The sequence below is a fragment of the Neophocaena asiaeorientalis genome, unplaced genomic scaffold (assembly GCF_003031525.2).
Source record: "Neophocaena asiaeorientalis asiaeorientalis breed wild unplaced genomic scaffold, Neophocaena_asiaeorientalis_V1.1 scaffold204, whole genome shotgun sequence".
Classification (NCBI taxonomy): Eukaryota; Metazoa; Chordata; class Mammalia; order Artiodactyla; family Phocoenidae; genus Neophocaena; species Neophocaena asiaeorientalis.
In genome coordinates this window covers 246,297-266,314 of record NW_020173922.1, presented here as the reverse complement: position 1 = coordinate 266,314, position 20,018 = coordinate 246,297, and the positions used below count along the sequence as shown (strand labels likewise).

The following is a 20,018-nucleotide window of genomic DNA, read 5'->3' as shown; positions in this document are numbered from 1 at the left end:
CAGGCTTTCTCTAGTTGTGGTGAGTGGGGGCTACTCTTTATTTGCAGTCCGTGGGCTTCTCATTGCAGTGGCTTCTCTTGTGGAGCACAGGCTCTAGGGTGTGCAGGCTTCAGTAGTTGTGGCTTGCGGGCTCAGTAGCTGTGGCTTGCGGGCTCTAGTAAAAAAAAAAACAGAAAAAAAAAAAAAGAAAACGGGGCCCCAAAAAAAAAAAAAAAAAAAAAAAAAAAAATGGGCAGAAGATCTAAATAGACATTTCTCCAAAGAAGACAGACAGATGGTCAAAAAGCCCAAGAAAAGATGTTCAACGTTACTAATTATTAGAGAAATGCAAGTCAAAACTACGATGAGGTATCACCTCACACTGGTCAGAATAGCCATCATCAAATATCTACAAACAATAAGAGCTGGAGAGGGTCTGGAGAAAAGGGAACCCTCTTGCACTGTTGGTGGGAATGTAAATTGGTACAGCCACTATGGAGGACAGTATGGAGGTTCCTTAAAAAACTAAAAGTAGAATTAGCATATGACACAGCAGTCCCACTACTGGGCATATACCCAGAGAAAACCATAATTCCAAAAGACACATGCACCCCAATGTTCATTGCAGCACTATTTACTATAGCCAGGTCATGGAAGCAACCTAAATGCCCATCGACAGACGAATGGATAAAGAAGATGTGGTACGTAAATACAATGGAATATTACTTAGCCATAAAAAGGAATGAAATTGGGTCATTTGTAGAGGCATGGATGGATCTAGAGACTGTCATACAGAGTGAAGTAAGTCAGAAAGAGAAAAACAAATATCGTACATTAACGCATATATGTGGAACCTAGAAGAATGCTACAGATGAACCAGTTTGCAGGGCAGAAATAAAGACACAGATGTAGAGGACAAACGTATGGATACCAAGGTGGGGAAGTGGCGGCCGGGGGGCAGGGAGGTGTGATGAATTGGGAGATTGGGATTGACATGTATACACTGATGTGTATAAAATGGATAACGAATAAGAACCTGCTATATAAAAAAATAAATAAAATTTTAAAAAAAACAAAAAGAATCTGTCTGCCAATGCAGGGGACACAGGTTCGAGCTCTTGTCCAGGAAGATCCCACATGCTGCGTAGCAACTAAGCCCGTGAGCCACAACTACTAAGCCCGCATGCCACAATTACTGAAGCCCACGTGCCTAGAGCCTGTGCTCCGCAACAAGAGAAGCCCATGCACCGCAACGAAGAGTAGTCCCCAATCACTGCAACTAAAGAAAGCCCGCGTGCAGCAATGAAGACCCAATGCAGCCAAAAATAAATTAATTTTTTAAAAAGAAATTTAAAAAAATAGATAACTAACAGGGAACTCTACTCAATATCCTGTAATAACCTATATGGGAAAAGAATTTGGGGACTTCCCTGGTAGTCCAGTAGCTAAGATGCCTTGCTCCCAACACAGGAGGCCCGGGTTCAATCCCTGTTCAGGGAACTAGATCCCATATGCATGCCGCAACTAAGAGTTCAAATGCCACCATGAAAGATTACGCATGCCGGAACTAAAGATCCCGCACACGGCAACGAAGATCACACGTGCCTCAACTAAGACCCAGCTCAGCCAAAATAAATAAGTAAATAGGAACTTCCCTAGTGGTCCAGTGGGTAAGATTCCATGTTCCCAGTGCAGGGGGCCCAGGTTCGATCCCTGGTCAGGGAACTAGATCCCACATGCCACAACTGAGAAGTCTGCATACCGCAACAAATGATCCTGCATGCTGCAACTAAAGATCCCACATGCGGTAACGAAGATCCCATGTGCTGCAACTAAGACCTGGCGCAGCCAAAATAAATTAATAAATAATAAATAAATCTTTTAAATAAATAAATAAATCTTTTAAAAATCTTAAAAAAAAGAATCTGAAAAAGAATGGGTATATATATATATGTGTGTATAACTGATTCACTTTGCTGTACACCTGAAACTAACACAACATTGCAAATCAACTGTACTCCAATAAAAATTTTAAAAGAAAAAGCATATGTGAAAAAGGTAACATATATCTACCCTATGATCTGGCAGTTCTATTGCTAGGTATTTATCTAGGAGAAATGAAAAACATGTGTTCACCAAAATTCTCATACAAGAATGTTTATTATACCAGTTTTATTTATCTGTAGTAGCCCCAAACTGGAAACAGCTTAGATGTCCTTCAGAAAAAGAATGGATAAACAATGGAATTCTACTCAACAAGAAAGAGGAATAAACTGCTGATACATACGATGCATATTATATTGCATGGAAGAGGCTGGTCACAAAATTTATATACTATATGATACCATTTATATAAAATTCTAAAACAGGCAAAACAAACCTGTGGTGATAGAATTCAGATCAGTGCTTGCTTCTGGGAGTGGAGGTGTAGACTGGGAAGGGGCAAGAGGGAACTTGCTGGGATGTTAACAGTGTTCTGTATCTGAATCAAATTGGGACTTCTTTTAGAAAGCACGGAGCGTACTGGGGATTGTAACCATAGAGGTAGTTTGCCAACCACATCCAAGCATTATCTTTTCCTTATGGAAAGGATCATGCTTTGAACACAAATTGTATTACTTATTCATTCAGTTGGCAGTCTTCATACAGAATTTTTTTAGCAAGATAAACTACTCTGGGGTCTCATAGTTATATTGAATAGTTAACAATTATACTGAACCTTTCATTGTAATTGTAGGGGGTCTTCTGCTTTTGGCCTTGAGGGAATAACAGAGTCTGGAATTACCATCCCACTGTAAATGACTAGAAAACTGGACAAAAATATCTACTACAACATAGCACAGGGCTATGATTCCTGAGAGAAGAAAAACAAATGATTCTCTATTCAAGTTTTATCACAGGAGGTAATTTTCAGATCATGGTGTAGGGAGAGGAAACCCAAACAACCCAGTAGTCTTACTGAGTTGAGGAGACAGAGACCAGAATTTGGGGAGGCTGAGGTGACTAGAATTTGCTGGGCAGATTACCACAGAGGAAGAAGCTCTGCAGAGAAGGAACTCCAGAAATTAAAAAAATATATATATTTATTTAGGCTGCGCCGGGTGTTAGTTGTGGCATGCGAACTCTTAAGTTGTGGCATGCATTCGGGATCTAGTTCCCTGACCAGGGATCGAACCTGGGCCCCCTGCAGTAGAAGCATGGAGTCTTAACCACTGGACCACCAGGTAAATCCCAGAACTCCAGATATTTTCATGGCTGATTACCAATCTGTGCATACATAGGGTGAAATACACATGGCCAGTCAAAGAATAATTTCTGGAAGAACAGTTATAGTGGAGTTGTTAGCCAAATAATTCCCAGAGCTCACATGGGGCCGGGAATCCAAGTTCACACCAGCCAAAAAGGAGAGACCTTGTTGAATACTCCAAAGGATCATATCTTAGTAATGGGGCTAAAGTAGCTCCAAAGTAAAGGCTACTTTAGGTCTGCCCTAACAAAACTTAAAAACTGATCTGCGGGGCTTCCCTGGTGGCACAGTGGTTGGGAGTCCGCCTGTCGATACAGGGGACACGGGTTCGTGCCCCGGTCTGGGAGGATCCCGCATGCCGCGGGGCAGCTAGGCCCGTGAGCCATGGCCGCTGAGCCTGCGCGTCCGGAGCCTGTGCTCCGCAGCGGGAGAGGCCACAACAGTGAGAGGCCCACGTACCGCAAAAAAACAAAAACAAAAACAAAACAACCCAAAAAACTGATCTGCAAGCAATTTAACTGCCTGCCAGAACAAAGTCCAACTTTCTTTTCTTTTTTTTTTTTTCGGCCGTGTCCCGTGGCTCGTAGGATCTTAGTTCCTGACCAGGGTCCCTGCAGTGAGAGCGCTGAGTCCTAACCACTGGACCACCAGGGAATTCCCAAAGTCCAACCTTCTTGAAAAGGATACAACAAAATCTAACATCCAGGGACTTCCCTGGTGGCACAGTGGTTAAGAATCCGCCTGCCAATGCCAGAGACACGGGTTCGATCCCTGGTCCGGGAAGATTCCACATGCCGCGGAGCAACGAAGCCCGTGAGTGCGCCACAACTACTGAAGCCCGTGTGCCTAGAGCCCGTGCTCCACGACAAGAGAAGCCACCGCAATGAGAAGCCCGCGCACTGCAAGGAAGAGTAGCCCCTGCTCGCCACAACTAGAGAAAGCCTGCGCACAGCAGGGAGGAACCAGTGCAGCCAAAAATAAATAAATTAATTAATTAAAAAAAAATCCAACATTCAATAAATCATTAGACATGCAAAGAAGCAGGAAAGTATGATCCATAACCAGGAGAAAAATTAATCAGTAAAAACAGATTGTAACAAAGATGTTGGCAGAAGTAAAAAAGATGATGGAATTAGCAAATAAGGACATTGAAATAGCTGTTATGAATATGCTTAAGGATTTAAGGGAGGGCTTCCCTGGTGGCGCAGTGGTTGGGAGTCCGCCTGCCGATGCAGGGAACACGGGTTCGTGCCCCGGTCCAGGAAGATCCCACATGCTACGGAGCGGCTGGGCCCGTGAGCCATGGCCCCTGAGCCTGCGCGTCCGGAGCCTGTGCTCCGCGGCGGGAGAGGCCACGGCAGTGAGAGGCCCGTGTACCGCAAAAAAAAAAAAATGGATTTAAGGGGAACATGAACATAATGAGAGAAATGGAAGATATAAGACAGAACCAAATGGAACTTATAGAAAAGAAAAATAAAATATCTGAAATGAAATTTTCACTAGATAGGATTAATAGCAATTTTTTTTGTGGGGTGGAGGGTGTCCCACACTGCACGGCATGTGGAATCTTAGTTCCCCGACCAGGGGTTGAACCCGCACCCCTGCAGTGGAACACAAGTCTTAACCACTGGACCACCAGGGAAGTCCCAAGGATTAGTAGCAAATTAGTGCCAATACTGCAGAAGGAAAGACCAGTGAACTTAAGTCAATGCAATAGAAACTAAAAGAAACACAGAGAAAAATGACTGAAAAAAAAAATCAACGGAGCCTCAGTGACTTGTGGGACAATATTAAGTAGTCTAGCAAACCTATCATTGAAGTCCCAGAAGGGGAAGGAAAGGAGTAGAAAAAATATTTGAAGAAATAATAGCCAAATTTTTTATTATAATTGTGTTTGTCATTAAAGACTGTCACCTGCGAAATATGACAGCCATGAGAGAATACTGTTATTTCACCTTTTTCGTTTAAGATGAATTACAGGAAAAATTATTAGGTTGGAGCAGTCACTTGAATTCACAGTAAATAATTGTCAATTTCAGCAGGATAGAGAAGGAAAAATAAGTAAGTGTTGGATTTGTGGTGGGTAGTGAATACTAGAAATGAATATTACCATTTACGTGCATTATATTGGCAATATGAAAGGGAATATAGTAGTTACAACAGAGAATTGCTTTTTGATTTGACCTTATTTGCAATTAAAGTAAATCAAACTTTAAGTGGCAATATATACCAGGAATGGATGTCTAATTTTCATGTTGTTAAAATATTTTGTATTATTATTTAGCGTCAGAAGAACTAACCATTGCTGGCATGACATTTACAACTTTTGATCTGGGTGGACATGTTCAAGGTGAGATTCTATTGCTTTGTTTTATTTAATAAAAATGTGACCATTATGTTCCAGTGCATGAAATCTCATTCTATTCAAAGAAAGCCAGGGTAGACTTAAAATTTAGGAGTTATTACCCCTAGATAAATGCTTTAAATGCAAAGGATGATTTTCATGGTACTCCAATTTAAGTCTGAATTGCTTTTGGTGGTAAAGCATATCAGTAAAATTTAGCCTCCATTCTTACCCTGCTCCAGTCCACCTTTCGCTTACTGTCGTAATCATGTTATGAATATGTTATTGCTCTATATGAAAAACCTTCAGTGGCTAACTCATTACCTATAAAATAAAGGCCAGACTCACTGACCTGGCACTCAGGATCTCTATGATCTGATCGCACTTTACTTTTTGAGTCTTTATTTCCCACTATACCCTTTCCCATTCTCTTTACTCCAACCAAACCAAACCATCTTGGTGTTCTCCCACCTCTGTGCTTATGCCATCCCCATCTGCACATAGGTAACCCACCTTCAGGGCCCAGTGTAAGTCCCGCTGCCTCCCCTGAGAAGCCACTCCCAGCTGGGAGTGCTCTCAACTATACTTACGTAGCAATTAGTGTGTTTGTATACATATCTGCAAGTGTGGAACGACTGTCTTATTTCCTCTACTAAACTTAATGGGACTGAAATCCTAGTTATTTTTTAATATCCCCAAAAGGACTTAGCAGTATCCACCACATGGTAATTCATAAATAATGAATATTACAAAGCCTGTGGCTAGTGAAAGCACATTTGAGACATATATCAATTGTTTAAAATATACATAAATAATTCCTGGAATATAATGATTAGATTTAGAACCTAATGGAGTTTGAGACTTCATTTCTATATTATTTTAAGGTATATTATAAAACTGAAGTCAGAAAATAAAATTACCTTCCCCTAGGGTACCCCCAAAACTGTTTTCCCCTCTAAAAGAGAATGTCATGGCAAAAATTACCCTAATGGTTTCATAAACTTTAAGTTCTGTTATGAGTAGAACAGTTTGCTTTATTATTTTAACTTAACAAGTCTGTACCCGATACTAATTTCCTTCTGTCACTGACTCCAGATTTATCACTGGCAAAAAACTGGTAAACAAGGAATGTCAAAAAAATGAACACTGCATATAGGAAATAGTAGTGGTCCCTCCAATGAACTTAATGTGCATCCTTGTCCATTAGTAGCAAATATTAATTCTTCTTCTAACATAGGAAAATTGGGGCAGAGTGAAGTATTTGACTTGCCCACAATCAAGGAAAACCTGTTATTTCTTCTTTGGTCACCTGGAAAGATTTTGGCAATATTGGGTGAAAGATTAACTTGAGTATATAATGAAGTAGCAGCAGCTAAGGGATAACTACACTTGATATCTTGTTGGACTCTTCCCTCAAACTATCTGCTAGGTTTGACCAGCAAATAAAATCTAACTCCTGATTGTTTTTATTAGCTCGAAGAGTGTGGAAAAACTACCTGCCTGCTATCAATGGCATTGTATTTCTGGTGGATTGTGCAGACCATGAAAGGCTGTTAGAATCAAAAGAAGAACTTGATGTAAGTTAAATAATTAAAACTAAACATAGTTGAATCACTCTGGTAAGCCTGAGGAAATAGGCTGGATGTGTAGGTATCAGAGTGTGGCTTTTTTGCAGCCTCTGATGTAACTCCTGACAATTTGTGGAGTTCTGAGATTATTCTACTTAGAATGTAGAGGGAGTAGCTTGGAGTAATTGTAGCTATTGAGGAGGTACTAATGCAGACTTCCTTCCTGAAGGCTTGGGCTCACTCTGTGCAGAGTGTGCCCTTGTAGTATATTTCATGTCTGCTACATTCCTGTAGTGGCTTGATCTGAAGCCCCTGGTCCTCCTAGGATGCTGGTTTCTTCAGGAGTTAGCCAGAACCTGGAAATGGCATAACATGCTATCTTTGTCACCACTCCCAGGAGTGATCAGGGCCATGTGTAGCCACCTCCTCTCCCGTCTCCCAGGTCACATGCTTCATAAAGGGGCTCAGAAGCAGTAGGCAAGGTCAGTGCTAGATCTGGGTCCACAGAGAAAGCAGGTCCATGATTTGATGGAAGGTTGACCTGGCCATGCCTCTGCCTAGAGCAAGCAAACAAGTACTTATTCATGTGGAAAAGTCCAGATAGTCTCTGGTCTTGGAACAGGGTCAGGGAATTCCTGAGTTCCTACTTTGTGCCCAGCACTGTGCATATTACCTCATTTAATTCTCAGATTAACTCCATAAGGCAGGTGGTACTATTGCAAATTCTCTTTGAACTTCAATGAGCCTTATTTGTGTAAGATCTCACAACTCAAAAGCAGCAGAACTAGAAATGAAACCAGGTCTGCATGCTTCAAAGTGTTGGGTCTATTCACAGAGTGAGCATTTACAGAAGGAGACTTAGGGAGGCAGAAGAATTGAGCTTTGGGTTTGTTGAGCTCACTTTAAAATGTAGGGAGAGGGCTTCCCTGGTGGCACAGTGGTTGAGAGTCTGCCTGCTGATACAGGGGACACGGGTTCGTGCCCCGGTCCGGGAAGATCCCACATGCCGCGGAGCGGCTGGGCCCGTGAGCCATGGCCGCTGGGCCTGCGCGTCCGGAGCCTGTGCTCCGCAACGGGAGAGGCCACAACAGTGAGAGGCCTGTGCACGGCAAAAAAAAAAAAAAAAAAAAAAAAAAAAAATGTAGGGAGAGTTTGCCAAAGAAAGTTAGCCAAACTGACGGGTATGACAGAGAATGAGTCCTTGATGCCCATTTGGTAGCTTGTCACAAGGAACCTTTAGATGGTTTCATATCAACATCTTGTCGTTCATTTTGTTTTGTTTTGTTTTTCAGTCACTAATGACAGATGAAACTGTTGCTAACGTGCCTATACTGATTCTTGGAAACAAGATTGACAGACCTGAAGCCATCAGTGAAGAGAGGTTGCGAGAGATGTTTGGTTTATATGGTCAAACAACAGGAAAGGTAAAAAAAAAAAAAAAAAAGAATTTTTTTGACAAGTGTGAATATTTCATTCAGTAGTACAAATATCTTTTTATTTTATTTATTTTTAATCTTCTGAAATAGTGTGTTCCCACACTACCCCTAACAGTAATCATTCTTATCGGTTTAATTGGTACAGTCTGGCTTTTTTTTTTTTTAATTGGGGTATAGTTGACATACAACATTATACTAGTTTCAGGTGTATAACCAGATGTCTTTAAATTATTATTGTCCTACCTCATAAGCCCATTTTCATTTTTTTTCCTTAAAAACTGTCATTTATACATTTGGGTCGTTTTTTAATGTCCTCATTTATTTTCTTTCTACCACTGAATGAAATGAAACCTTTTCCTGGTGATATCAAAAATGTCAAAGCCTACGGGCTTCCCTGGTGGCGCAGTGGTTGAGAGTCCACCTGCCGATGCAGGGGACACGGGTTCGTGCCCCGGTCCGGGAAGATCCCACATGCCGCAGAGCGGCTGGGCCCGTGAGCCATGGCCGCTGAGCCTGCGCATCTGGAGCCTGTGCTCCGCAACGGGAGAGGCCACAACAGTGAGAGGCCCACGTACCGCAAAAAAAAAAAAAAAAATCAAAGCCTATGCTTATGAGAAACTAAATGAAAGCTTTCAAAGTTTTGTCATAATTTTTCAGAATTAGCCACTAAATAATATACTTGAATGTTTAAGCATACCAGTAGTGTATTTAGGCCCTCAGTTCAGTGTTTAAGAGTTCACCACAGACAAAAATAAAATGTAAACTTGGCCATAGCAGTGTTGGGGTTTTCTGAACATATGATTTATAATAAGCTTTAAGACACATTATTTTTGCATTCATTTTTACTGGTATTTGTTTTGGGGAAGGACCTTAGTATTGAAAAATCCCAGAGTAGAGAAATATTGCAGCCTATGGAAGGAGACTCTTATGTTAGATATGGTAGACTTTGGTCTATTTTCTGTTTCTTCTTTTTAATAACTGCACATTAATTTTATTTTTTTTTTGCCATGCTGCATTGCATGTGGGATCCTAGTTCCCCAACCAGGGGTCGAACTGGCGCCCCCCACATTGGGAGCTCAGAGTCTTACCCACTGGACTGCCAGGGAAGTCCCTGCTCCACATTACATTAATTTTAAGAAATGCCTTGTTTAGTCATAAACCTACTCAGAGAATGTTTGTTTTTAATATAAGTGAAGCCAGTTGTCCCAGGTAACTTGAATTTTTTCTAAGTCACCGATTATTTTCATTCTTGTGTGCCTCACAAGCTCACCTCTGTCCCACTGAGCAGACATCCTGTCCTCCAGCAGAGTGAGAGGAGACGTCCTGTGTGTTTAGGGGAGGGTACTTGGATGCCAAACAGCCGTGGCTTTATCACAGTCACCCTTTGTTCTAAGATGTACGAGCTGCAGTTCTCCTGGGGAGTGGAGCTTTTATTTCATTAAGGGGTCATTCAACATAATGTCTATCTTCTCTTCTAGGGCAGTGTATCTCTGAAAGAACTGAATGCCCGGCCCTTAGAAGTTTTTATGTGTAGTGTGCTCAAAAGACAAGGTTATGGAGAAGGCTTCCGCTGGATGGCTCAGTACATTGATTAACACCAGCCCGCATCGGTTCAGGGTCTCACCATTCAGGCCTACTCAGAGATTTGATCACTCGACATGCATAACTTGAGTTCAATAGACTTTTGTTGGTTAGAAAACAGATGTTTTTTAGATTATTAATATCTTATCAACCTAATTTGAGTGAGAATTGAAGACTGATTCAAGTAAGCTGAATATCACAATGTAGCTTTCTAATTCCATAAAAATAATTAGAATTTAGTTTATAATCTGACATTACCCCCAGCACCATTTTTAAAGAGCAACTTTCCAGACTACCTTTGAAGCACTTTTTAATATGAAACTACAAATGTAAACCATATTTAAAAGTTCATCATGTTAAACTTTTTATGTACTTTTTTGGAACTAGGTTTTTAATTTTAGATTATGTGTCCACCTATCTTAAGTGAACAGTTAATGATTAGCTTATTGATGACTGCATGATGCCTTACAGTTTTCATTATTTTTTCTTATGCAAACGTCATGCAATAAAGCAAACCCTAATGTGTGGCATCCTTATTGGGCAAATGTTTCATTTTAATGTGTCTTATCTGGCTAGTATGCTCTGAAATTTTGTATGTTTACTATTATCTATATGAGGGGCTTACTGGGAAAGGAGACTGCTTCAGAATATTTAGAATAATGCTTAAGTTCCTAGAGGCTTTTGCATTTTCCAGGAGACAAGTTGTGTTTGGTTGTACCTTATACCACATTTATCTCTGAATCATGTGTATTTTTATCTGTAACACTACCATTACCGGTGCTGATGGGGTCCATGTCCTAGTCCCTGTGGGATCGGCCTTCTGCAGAAAAGCACATCTTCTGGTACAACCCAAGGTTAATTTTTGGTTTGATAGGCCCATTCCAGTTGTCTGATTCTGAAGTGCTCCGTCTTACTGTGCCTCTTCACCAAAAGTAGTGACAGGCAGCAGTCTCCCCACATTTAGAGGTACTCCCCAGTCTCTTTATACTTAATGGTACTCTCCAGGGCAAACGACAAGTAGGGTCTTGTGCACAGTCTCATCGTGGAGGCGTGCATCTGAGGAAAAAGAGCCTATTCTCCTTCATTTGTCACTGAGATATTTGGGGATTTTGCTCCTGTCCTACAGCTCTTTTGCATTTTTGGCATATTTTATTTCTTGGTGGAAAGAAAATGAATCCATGTATTTAATTTTCTTTTTTTTTATTCTCAGCTAGCTCGCACTTTATAGCACAAAAGGCTTTTGTTTTTAGATACAATTCTTGCCATGTGATAGTGTCTGCAAACCTCATTGACAGGCTTTCTAGTAAGATTTTAGTTAGCTTTTTAAAGCATTTTAATTTCCTAAGAAATTGAGTTATTTTTTTCCATATGTCAGAGATTCCCATAATGCGCTGAAAGACAAGTGCCAAATATTTATTTTTAAAGACTGTCAAGCTTAAGATTTCCTCTCTTGGTCATAAACCAAGGTTTCATAGTATATTTAACCAATTCCATTGAGAATAGATTGCTCCAATTCCATCAAGAGTAATTTTAATATCAGAATCAGTGTTTTTCTCTAGCTATTGTCTAAATCAGAGTTACTGTAGTCCTTTCTGTCATCCATAATGTAATATATGAAGCAAATAAGGATTGAAGGATATGCCTGGAAGGAATTACCAGTTAGCTAAACCAACAAGGTCATTTCACCATGACATTTGGTTTTAGGAATTCACCTATTCTATTTCACTTTCAGCTTCCTTCTAAATGAAAATAAAAAGCTTTCTCCCTGCCTAGAAACATCAGTAACACCATGGGAAAAGTAGCAAATGACATTTCAGCCTCTTGGTTTATTCTGCCAGATATGTTTAAAGTACTCATTTTTAACGTCTTGACCAGACAGAACTAAGCCTTATTAAAAGTAATTGCCTCTTGTTGATGGTATCTTTTCAATATTTACAGGGACATGCCTTTCTTCAAGTATTTCCTAGTATCTATTGTGATAATTGAGAGGTTAATTATTTGTGTTATAAATTGGTATAAAGGAAAAAGCTTAGTGGTTTCTCTAGAGGGGATTTGCTTTCTGGTACAAAATATGTTGTTCCAGAACTCTCATTCTAGGTCTGTCACTGGGATCAAAGGAACAAAGTCACTTTGTGGACCACACTAAACTGTGGATATTTTCCCAAGGATGTAAGAGTCTTATGACCTGAACCTCTGGACATGAAGCTGCACTTTCTTGCCAGCTCCAGGGAGATGGGCCTCAGAGTTCCCCAGCCATTGGGCATACCATCTAGTTCTGAGAGCTCCTCAGAGCATATACACTAAGTCACTGCTTCCTTCAGGAGAAGCAAGTTAAGAGAATGCCAAGAAGCAGTAAAAGCACATGGGGGACATATACTCTGTATGTGCCTGTGCAAGTGTGCACATTTGCGGAGTCGTTTTTGGGTAAACGGTAGTATTGGGGACGTAGGTTAATTTTGTTCCTCCCACTGTAAAGTGTGAAAATGTAATTAACACTGTTGTATACAAGTTAAGATTGGATTCCATATAAATCAGGAAGTGTTCAAAAGATGTTTTAAAATCTTAAGTCCAAAACTAAAAATAGAGGGTCTCAGCTGGCTTTTGTATTTTTAAAGAAGAGCTTCTCAACCTCACACCTGTTTCAACGACTGCTGTTAATTATACTTTTGTGTAACTGTTTAAATTGATGGATTCCAGTTTATCTTGGTGAAATTTTAGATTGAAGATTATAGCATTTTTAAAAATCGGGGCACAGATATTTCCTAAAGCATATGAAAAAATATTCTTCACCATTGGCTTAGTTGACCCAGTATCTCTTGAGTGCCAAAGAAGTATGAATTCAGATACTGCCTGCATAGATCTAAATTTTAGTTTTGTGTGCCTGTGTACATATACAAATTTACTGTGGTTTACAGTGTATACACAGAACATTTCTTTTCTTTAGTTTTCAACTGGCTCACACTTCTGTGTAGTGCTTTCCAGCATGTAAGTTACTTGTAAATCATTAAAATAGAGTAATATTTGATAATAGTGTTTCTTGCCTTCTGCAAAATGATTTAATTAACCCAGCATTTTCACAAGTTCCATCATTAAAAACAGAATACCTCTAGTTGACATGATTTGAGAGTTTCAGGAGACAGGTTTACATTTTCTGAAACTGTACTTGGTATGTGGCTCAACGTAGCATTTCAGTCTTAGTCACTTACAGGACTGAAGTTTGCAAGACTTCTATTGCCAAATAAATTTTGACCAGAGTACATTGAAAATAGCTAATATAAAAGGAAGTCTCTCAGAAAATCTTGTGTTGATTTTATTTAGAGTATATGGTTTGGATTTTTTTTTTTCTGGCCGTGCCATGCAGCATGCGGGATCTTAGTTCCCCGACCAGGGATCGCTGTGTCCCCTGCATTGGAATTGTGGAGACTGCCAGGGAAGTCCCTGTTTGAACCATTTTAAACGTATGTAAAAGTTGGTGAAGCTTCAAAAAGTCTCCAAGAGAGCATGAAAAAAGCAGAGATTAGCAAATATAAACTTCTGGATGCAAAATTAATAGGGAATTAAAGGTTTTCTATAAACATTAAAATTTTTTTTTGTAATAAATAGTTAAGAGTTCAGAAAACAGTATATCTTCAATTAAGGACTAAATTCTCAAAGCTCTATATTTATGTTTCTGGTCATTTCCATCATTGTCCTTTTGAAATGCAAATTAGTGCTTTTTAACCAAAAAAAAAAGAAAAAAGAAAAAGAGGAAAAAGAAAAGAAAGAGGACAAGCTCTTAAAAATATAGGGACTGTGCCTCTGTGTAAAGTGATTGGAATTTTGTTAAAACCATGTTTCTACTCTTGAACCCTGGAACCATTACCCCTCACGTACCCCAGCCCACACCTGGATAAAAAGATCCCTGAGTATAAAGGGAATCTACAGAGTCTGTTGAAGATGCAATTTTGAACTAATTTTTGTCCTCATAATTTGGAACATTAAGTAGCTAATATATTTAGTACCTCTGATTGATTGTTTCAGGCTTTGACCACACTTTTAAACGGAGTCCAAAGTAATCACAGTAAAGCAAATTTATCCAAAGCAAACTTTGTTTCAGGAGTGCCCCCACCCCAAATAGATTTTAGGACAGAAATGGGAAAGGCTTTTGAGTGATTTCATGCAGAATTATTTTCTGTGGAAAAGCCACACTGGAGTGGATGAATTCTTCAGCATGTATTTTAAATGAAGCGAGGGAATTAGATTTAATTTTAGTTTTAAATATTTGAGGGTCAAGGGAGGTGACAGTTCTACAGTTTTTGACATACAAGCTGTCCTTGAAATTGTTTTCATTATCAGGTATGAAGATTCACATCAGAATGGCCAACTTCACACGGGTTTCTGGATTCCCTGGTGCTGCTCCTCACCTGAACTCATAATCAGTTGCCATACTGAGGCAAGAGCACTCAGGGTGAATGTAGTCACATAACTTTAAAAGTGATAAAAGTGTTTTCCGTGGTGAGGCCTTCAGTATTTGACTGAATGCAGAGTATGTCGAAGTGGTAAGTCGGTGATAAGTTTTTCATCACTAACCTTGTTTGCACTTTTGTACACCACTGCTTGCACTAGCATCTTAGTGTGAATTTTAACAATTGTTTTACAGTGTATACAGATTGTTAAGCATTAATTTATATAAAGATGTTTGTTTACCTTTATATATTTTACAAAGAACAGCTATAATAGTTGGTTAAATGTCCTTGAATTGTGTTTGTGTGTTATTTTGATTATGTTCTATTGTCTTTTCACCCCCTACGAATTTGAGTGTCAGGAATAGAAAAATAAAATGATTACCTGGTCTTTGAAACACTCTGGTGTCAAGTCCCATTTTTACCATCCAATTGTAATTTTCATTGTGCTTATTAGAAATTTCTTGGACTTCGAAATTATTAAGATTATAGAACGTACCCTTTGTGCAAGGATTCCAAGGAACCTTTGCTTAAATTAAGTACCGAGGCCTAATTTGCCTTGTAAGACTGAAAACAACTCACGGGCACACTGTAGTAGGACTTACACGATGCCAAGTCCGTTGAAATGTGAAAAATAAGGCAGCTGGTTGGTTTTATCTACATCAAGGTTCTCTAGCTTTAGTATGCATCAGAATCTCCTGTGTGTGTGTCGGGGGGCGGGGCAGAGCTGGCTTTAAAACACACGAGAAAAAAAATCCCACCAAATATTGTGATTCAGTAAATCCGGGGTGGGGTGGAGGGCAGAAATCCAAATCTTCAACAAGGTTCTCAGGTTTTCCTGGTGCCAAAGTGTGTGGATTTTCATTTAGGAAAAACAGTAATATAACACTAAATACTAGTAACACTAAATGGTCATTGGCCAATCAGGGAAGAAAAAAATGTATCTTTTTTTTTTTTCCCCTGAGAATTCATTTATTAGTAAATCCTATGTCGGTGTAACCTGTAGTCGGTGGTTCTCAACCTTGGCTGCAATTCAGAATCACCCAAAGCCCAGGCTGCCCTCAGGATGCAGACTTTTTTCAACTCCTCAGGTGACTCGAATGAAAAATTTGATCATTTTGTTACGGGTTATCAAGCTACTTTTGAGACTTAAATCCAAATATAAAACCTTTCTACAGCCATCCCTTTAACCTTCCCACTAACAGTGTGCAGGACATCAAGCTTTATGCTAACTCTTAACATAAACGATCATGATTCTATTACAGTTGGGTCCATCAAATAGAGATTTAGTATGGACTCAAGTTATTTGTTGAACTGCAACTAATAGGTAGGTAGTGAATGCACTGAAGGGATAAATGCTAAGAAAATAAAGTCCAGTTTATTTAGCTCATTTTCTTGAATTTAGCTATATAATATCCCACTAGACTATCTGATATTTGTACTAAAGCTACAAGTAATGCAATATCATAGCCCCCAAAAGAGTGTGAAAAACACCTTTTTGGGAATAGAGGAACTAGGAAACTGTAAAAGAAGCCCTTTGGGTGGTGGCCACCATCCTCCTAATTGAAAGGTGAGAACAACAGCTTAGAAACCTGATGATTAACAAAGGTCCTAGAACAGGCCCTGTTTCTGCTGCGTCCCTTATAAAGGGTTCAACTGGGGATTCAGTTAATTGACAAAGGTCAGAGCCTGTGTTTACAAAGCCTCTTAACTCAATTTATTTAAAATCAGACACCAAGACAATAATTTTCTGGCTATTATTTAGTAAGCAAAGGAAGCCTCGCTTTGGAATGTGGATTTTGATTGGGGGCACTATGGTGAACCATTTAACCTGTTTATTAAAGTCACTATGACTTCAGTGACGGCACTATGCCACTACGAACAAGCTGGTAATGTTGCAAAAAGAAGACTGAAGCGCTTTCTTACCTGATTGTATTGAAAGGGCCTGGGTTAATGGGTATCAGTCCTCCAGTCAGAATCTTCACAGGTGTCACGTTTCATGGCTGGTAAAATAAACAAAGGGAAGAAATAATTGGAGGTGAGGTATAGGTGGACAGAGAAACACCTGGGGGTCAAAAATGGAGATTTTGGTTTACTACTTTCTTGAGCTAAAAGGAACTGAATGTGACCCTCATCAGTGGAATTGTAGTCTCATTTCATCCGGGATTAGCAAAATCTCAGAAACTAGAGATTATAAACATTACCAAGTTACAGCACCGTTTTTAGGGTTTTCTCCTGGCCCTTGGGTTTGGGTTGAGCTCTCTAGATCCACCTCTTGGTTGGGAAGCCACGCCACATTGATTGCAGTCTGGAGAAACTCATGTTGACTTTCCTCCGTTCTAGGGACTTCACTTTCGAGACTTGAATGGCCAAGCGCCCCTTTTTGGGTAAGGGGCAGAACAGGAGAGCTCCAGCCCTGTTCTGGGCCCCAGAGCTTATTTACAACTAGGGGCTCTATTGCATGGGGACACAGCTCTGACAGCTCCTGAAGGAAACCATGCGACGCTGCTTTCTTTCCCGACTGCAGCAGATGGCAGTGGCACAAAGATATTTAGAGAACAGTCTGAGTCTTTTTCCACCTCAGCTGCTATTTGGGGCCAGGTTCAGAATCCACAGGCCTCTGGCAGTTGGGTGGCATGGGGACCCCTCTCGGATTCTCTGGGGCCTCAATCTGCCTTGCGTCTTTGGAGAAGCAGTGCCTGACCCTTCTGATTACCTGGTATGTGGGCAGCCTTTGCCCACCACTCCACGCGCTGGGCTGGGCTGGGCAAAGTAGGAGGCGGGGTCCCTACTCACCAGGTTCTCTCTTTTTTTCTCTCTCGCATATACAAAACCTTACGTGTGGAAAACCGTTATCACCAGGGATTTTGCAAGTATTGTGCTGGTATTGGATTCAGGTTGGGACATTTGGCCTTACTTTCTGTTTGCCCTTCCACCAGTCAGTCAGCAGGAATTTCCTCAACACCTGCCCGCTGGGGACTAGCATGGAATGATGAAAAACGGGCAGAGATCTGCCTAAGGCACCATGGAAGGCAAAAGGGAAAGGCCCCCAAACCCCATCGAGGTTTCTAGAAAAGGGGCACCAGAGCTGAATCTTGAAGGTGTATAAACTGGTTAGTGGAGAAGGGGTGAGAGAACAGTGCGAGCAGACAGCATGGCGATGACAGAGGCACGGCAGAAAAGGGCACGCTGTGATTTGGGGCCGGTAGAGCCCAGAACCTGAAGAGGTGCTGTGTGGAGAGCATCTTAGAAGGAAATGTCAGTGGAGGGAAAGACGAGAACATGAGGCCTGAACTGAGAAGGAGGCAGAAGAGCGGGGCTGATCCTTCTCGTCTTTCAACCTGCTTCTCACCTGTCATGATAAGTAGGCTACTTCTGACACTGATTCCGAAACCAACATTTTATGATGTATGACCATGTTTTCCAGCCCAAGGCAGGAGCCGGGGATCCACCAGGGGAGCCTGCTCATGGGGCCATCAGATCAGGATACACTATTTGAAGCTGAGAACACCTGGACAGACATGTATCCCCAAAAGGCCACACTGAGCACGTGCACCAGAATGTGTGGCGCTGACAATGGGGAAGACACACGTTTGAGGTCAAAATAAAACACAAGCTGGAGCTGCTGACACAGCTACACAACCTACAAGACATCGGGCTGAGGGAGTGGGGCTCCCTGAGGGTACTGCTGGGAGTGGGGAGCTGAGACCACATCTGTCCCTCTCTGACCCCCCCCTCTTCATGCACCTCTTACCTGGGACTGGCTTTGCCTGCACAGTGTGGAGATCTGGTGGTTCCATCCATCGAGCAGGAGAAGCGTAATAGAAGTAGATGAGGGGAGTACCCTGCCTTCTGATCCCCTAGAAAAGTCCTGAACTTGAAAAGTCAGGTGGGCAGCGTGTCCTAACTCATCACACAGCCCAAGGGCTGCCCAGCGGACACTGGACTGGACTTGACTGACCTCTGTGGCTCCCGGGCTCAGAACCGCCTGTGAATAGAAACATCGTTTCAGAGTGACAATTACAGTTGAATTTAAGGAAGACATTTAAAAATTTAATACAGATGGCTTAGCAGTGGGTTGCTTATAAAGTGACAGGCTCTGTGTCACTAGAATTCAGAGGCTGTCCTAGAGAAGGTGGTGGACAAGACGTGCTTTCACGCCCCCCCACCCCCCTAAACACTGAGGTCCTATCACCCAGATGCAGCTCCTCAGATGAGGGCCAGGTAGGACCCAGGACTGACGGTGCAGGTTGGTACTGGTCCCATACACTTTCTTGACCAGAAGGATGTGCTCCTGGAGGGCAGAGGGGTCCCTAAGATTTAAGCAACCCCTCTGGTTCCGGACGTCCCTACAGGGCACACTGCTCCCTTTGCCGTGAACCCATTTAGGAGTCTTACGCTGGACGAGGCAGCTATCAGGCCCGTCCACGGCAGCTCCTTCCCAAGTCTCCTAGGCTTCCTTCTGTAAGCTGATGAGCATGAATAGTACAGCTGGCGTGTGGGAAACAAAGTTCTGTATACCAAGCACCTGTCGCCAGAACCAGGCAATCACCCAGCGTCCCAAGATAGCAGTTCAGAATATCCACAGGTGATGGTTTATTTTGCCGAGTCACTTTTCTTACTTGGCTTCTCCTGCAAACCCTGGTGCTCTTCTGAGTTTCGTGCTGCTCCCAACATTCAGTCCCCAGCCATGGAACGTTCCTTCTTTGCAAAAGAGGGTGAGGGTGCCGGACAGGAGGAACTCGGCTACCTCGGGCCTCGTGGGTTACGAGGTTTCAGGATGGCCACCGAGGAACCGGGAATGCTGGGAAGGTGGGTGTTTCTCAGGCGTAGGCAGCTGACTGGCACAGGCATCACGTGAATGGCTTCCCTGATGAACACCAGGTGCTTACAACCCGCCCTTAGCCGGCCCCGCCCAGGCCGCACGTGGCCAGTCCCTGCCCTGCCCCCAGACCACAGGTGTCCTGCTTGGGCGCAGGAAGAGCCGTGAGAACTTGTAAACAGCGGGGCTTCGGGGCTTCGCCGCTAGGATTCCGGGACTCAGTAAACAAATCCCTCTGGCCTCCTGGCCTCTGGTCAGTCTGCCAGCGCTAGAGCGCCCTCTGCCTAAACCGCTGTTCCCCCTCCCCTCACCCAGTCAGTGGTTCCTCATTCTGTTCCCTTCACATCCATGCCCAGTAGGAACTCTCAGCCACCCGGCATGGTGGGCCCAGTAGGAACTCTCATCCTCATTTGACAGATGAGAAAACTGAGGTCCAGAAAGGGCCAAAACACAGTCCCTAATTCTGCATTACCATAAGGCCCACAAGAATCCATTTCTAGTCACTTTCTCCTTTGTGGTGTGTTCATGGATGAATTCTCTGGACCTGAACGGCCACAGTTTAGCTAATGTTAACTGAGGATGGAGGGAGAATAAGGGGG

At 41.9% G+C, this 20,018-nt stretch overlaps 1 protein-coding gene across 3 annotated transcripts in view; it reads left to right on the top strand.

Annotated features, from left to right (window-relative positions):
* The window catches only part of SAR1B (secretion associated Ras related GTPase 1B), a 31,280-nt gene extending 16,291 nt beyond the window's left edge, over nt 1–14,989 (top strand). For 2 of the 3 annotated variants that reach the window (XM_024752292.1, XM_024752293.1), the window contains 4 exons: nt 5,511–5,576; nt 7,044–7,147; nt 8,431–8,562; nt 10,053–10,691. In XM_024752292.1, coding sequence (XP_024608060.1) covers nt 5,511–5,576; nt 7,044–7,147; nt 8,431–8,562; nt 10,053–10,169 — 419 coding nt within the window. In that variant the 3' untranslated portion in view covers nt 10,170–10,691. Of the gene's footprint in view, nt 1–5,510; nt 5,577–7,043; nt 7,148–8,430; nt 8,563–10,052; nt 10,692–14,490 lie in introns of those variants that run through there. The other variant, XM_024752294.1, reaches the window with a different exon arrangement.
* Nucleotides 14,990–20,018: the final 5,029 nt, after the last annotated feature.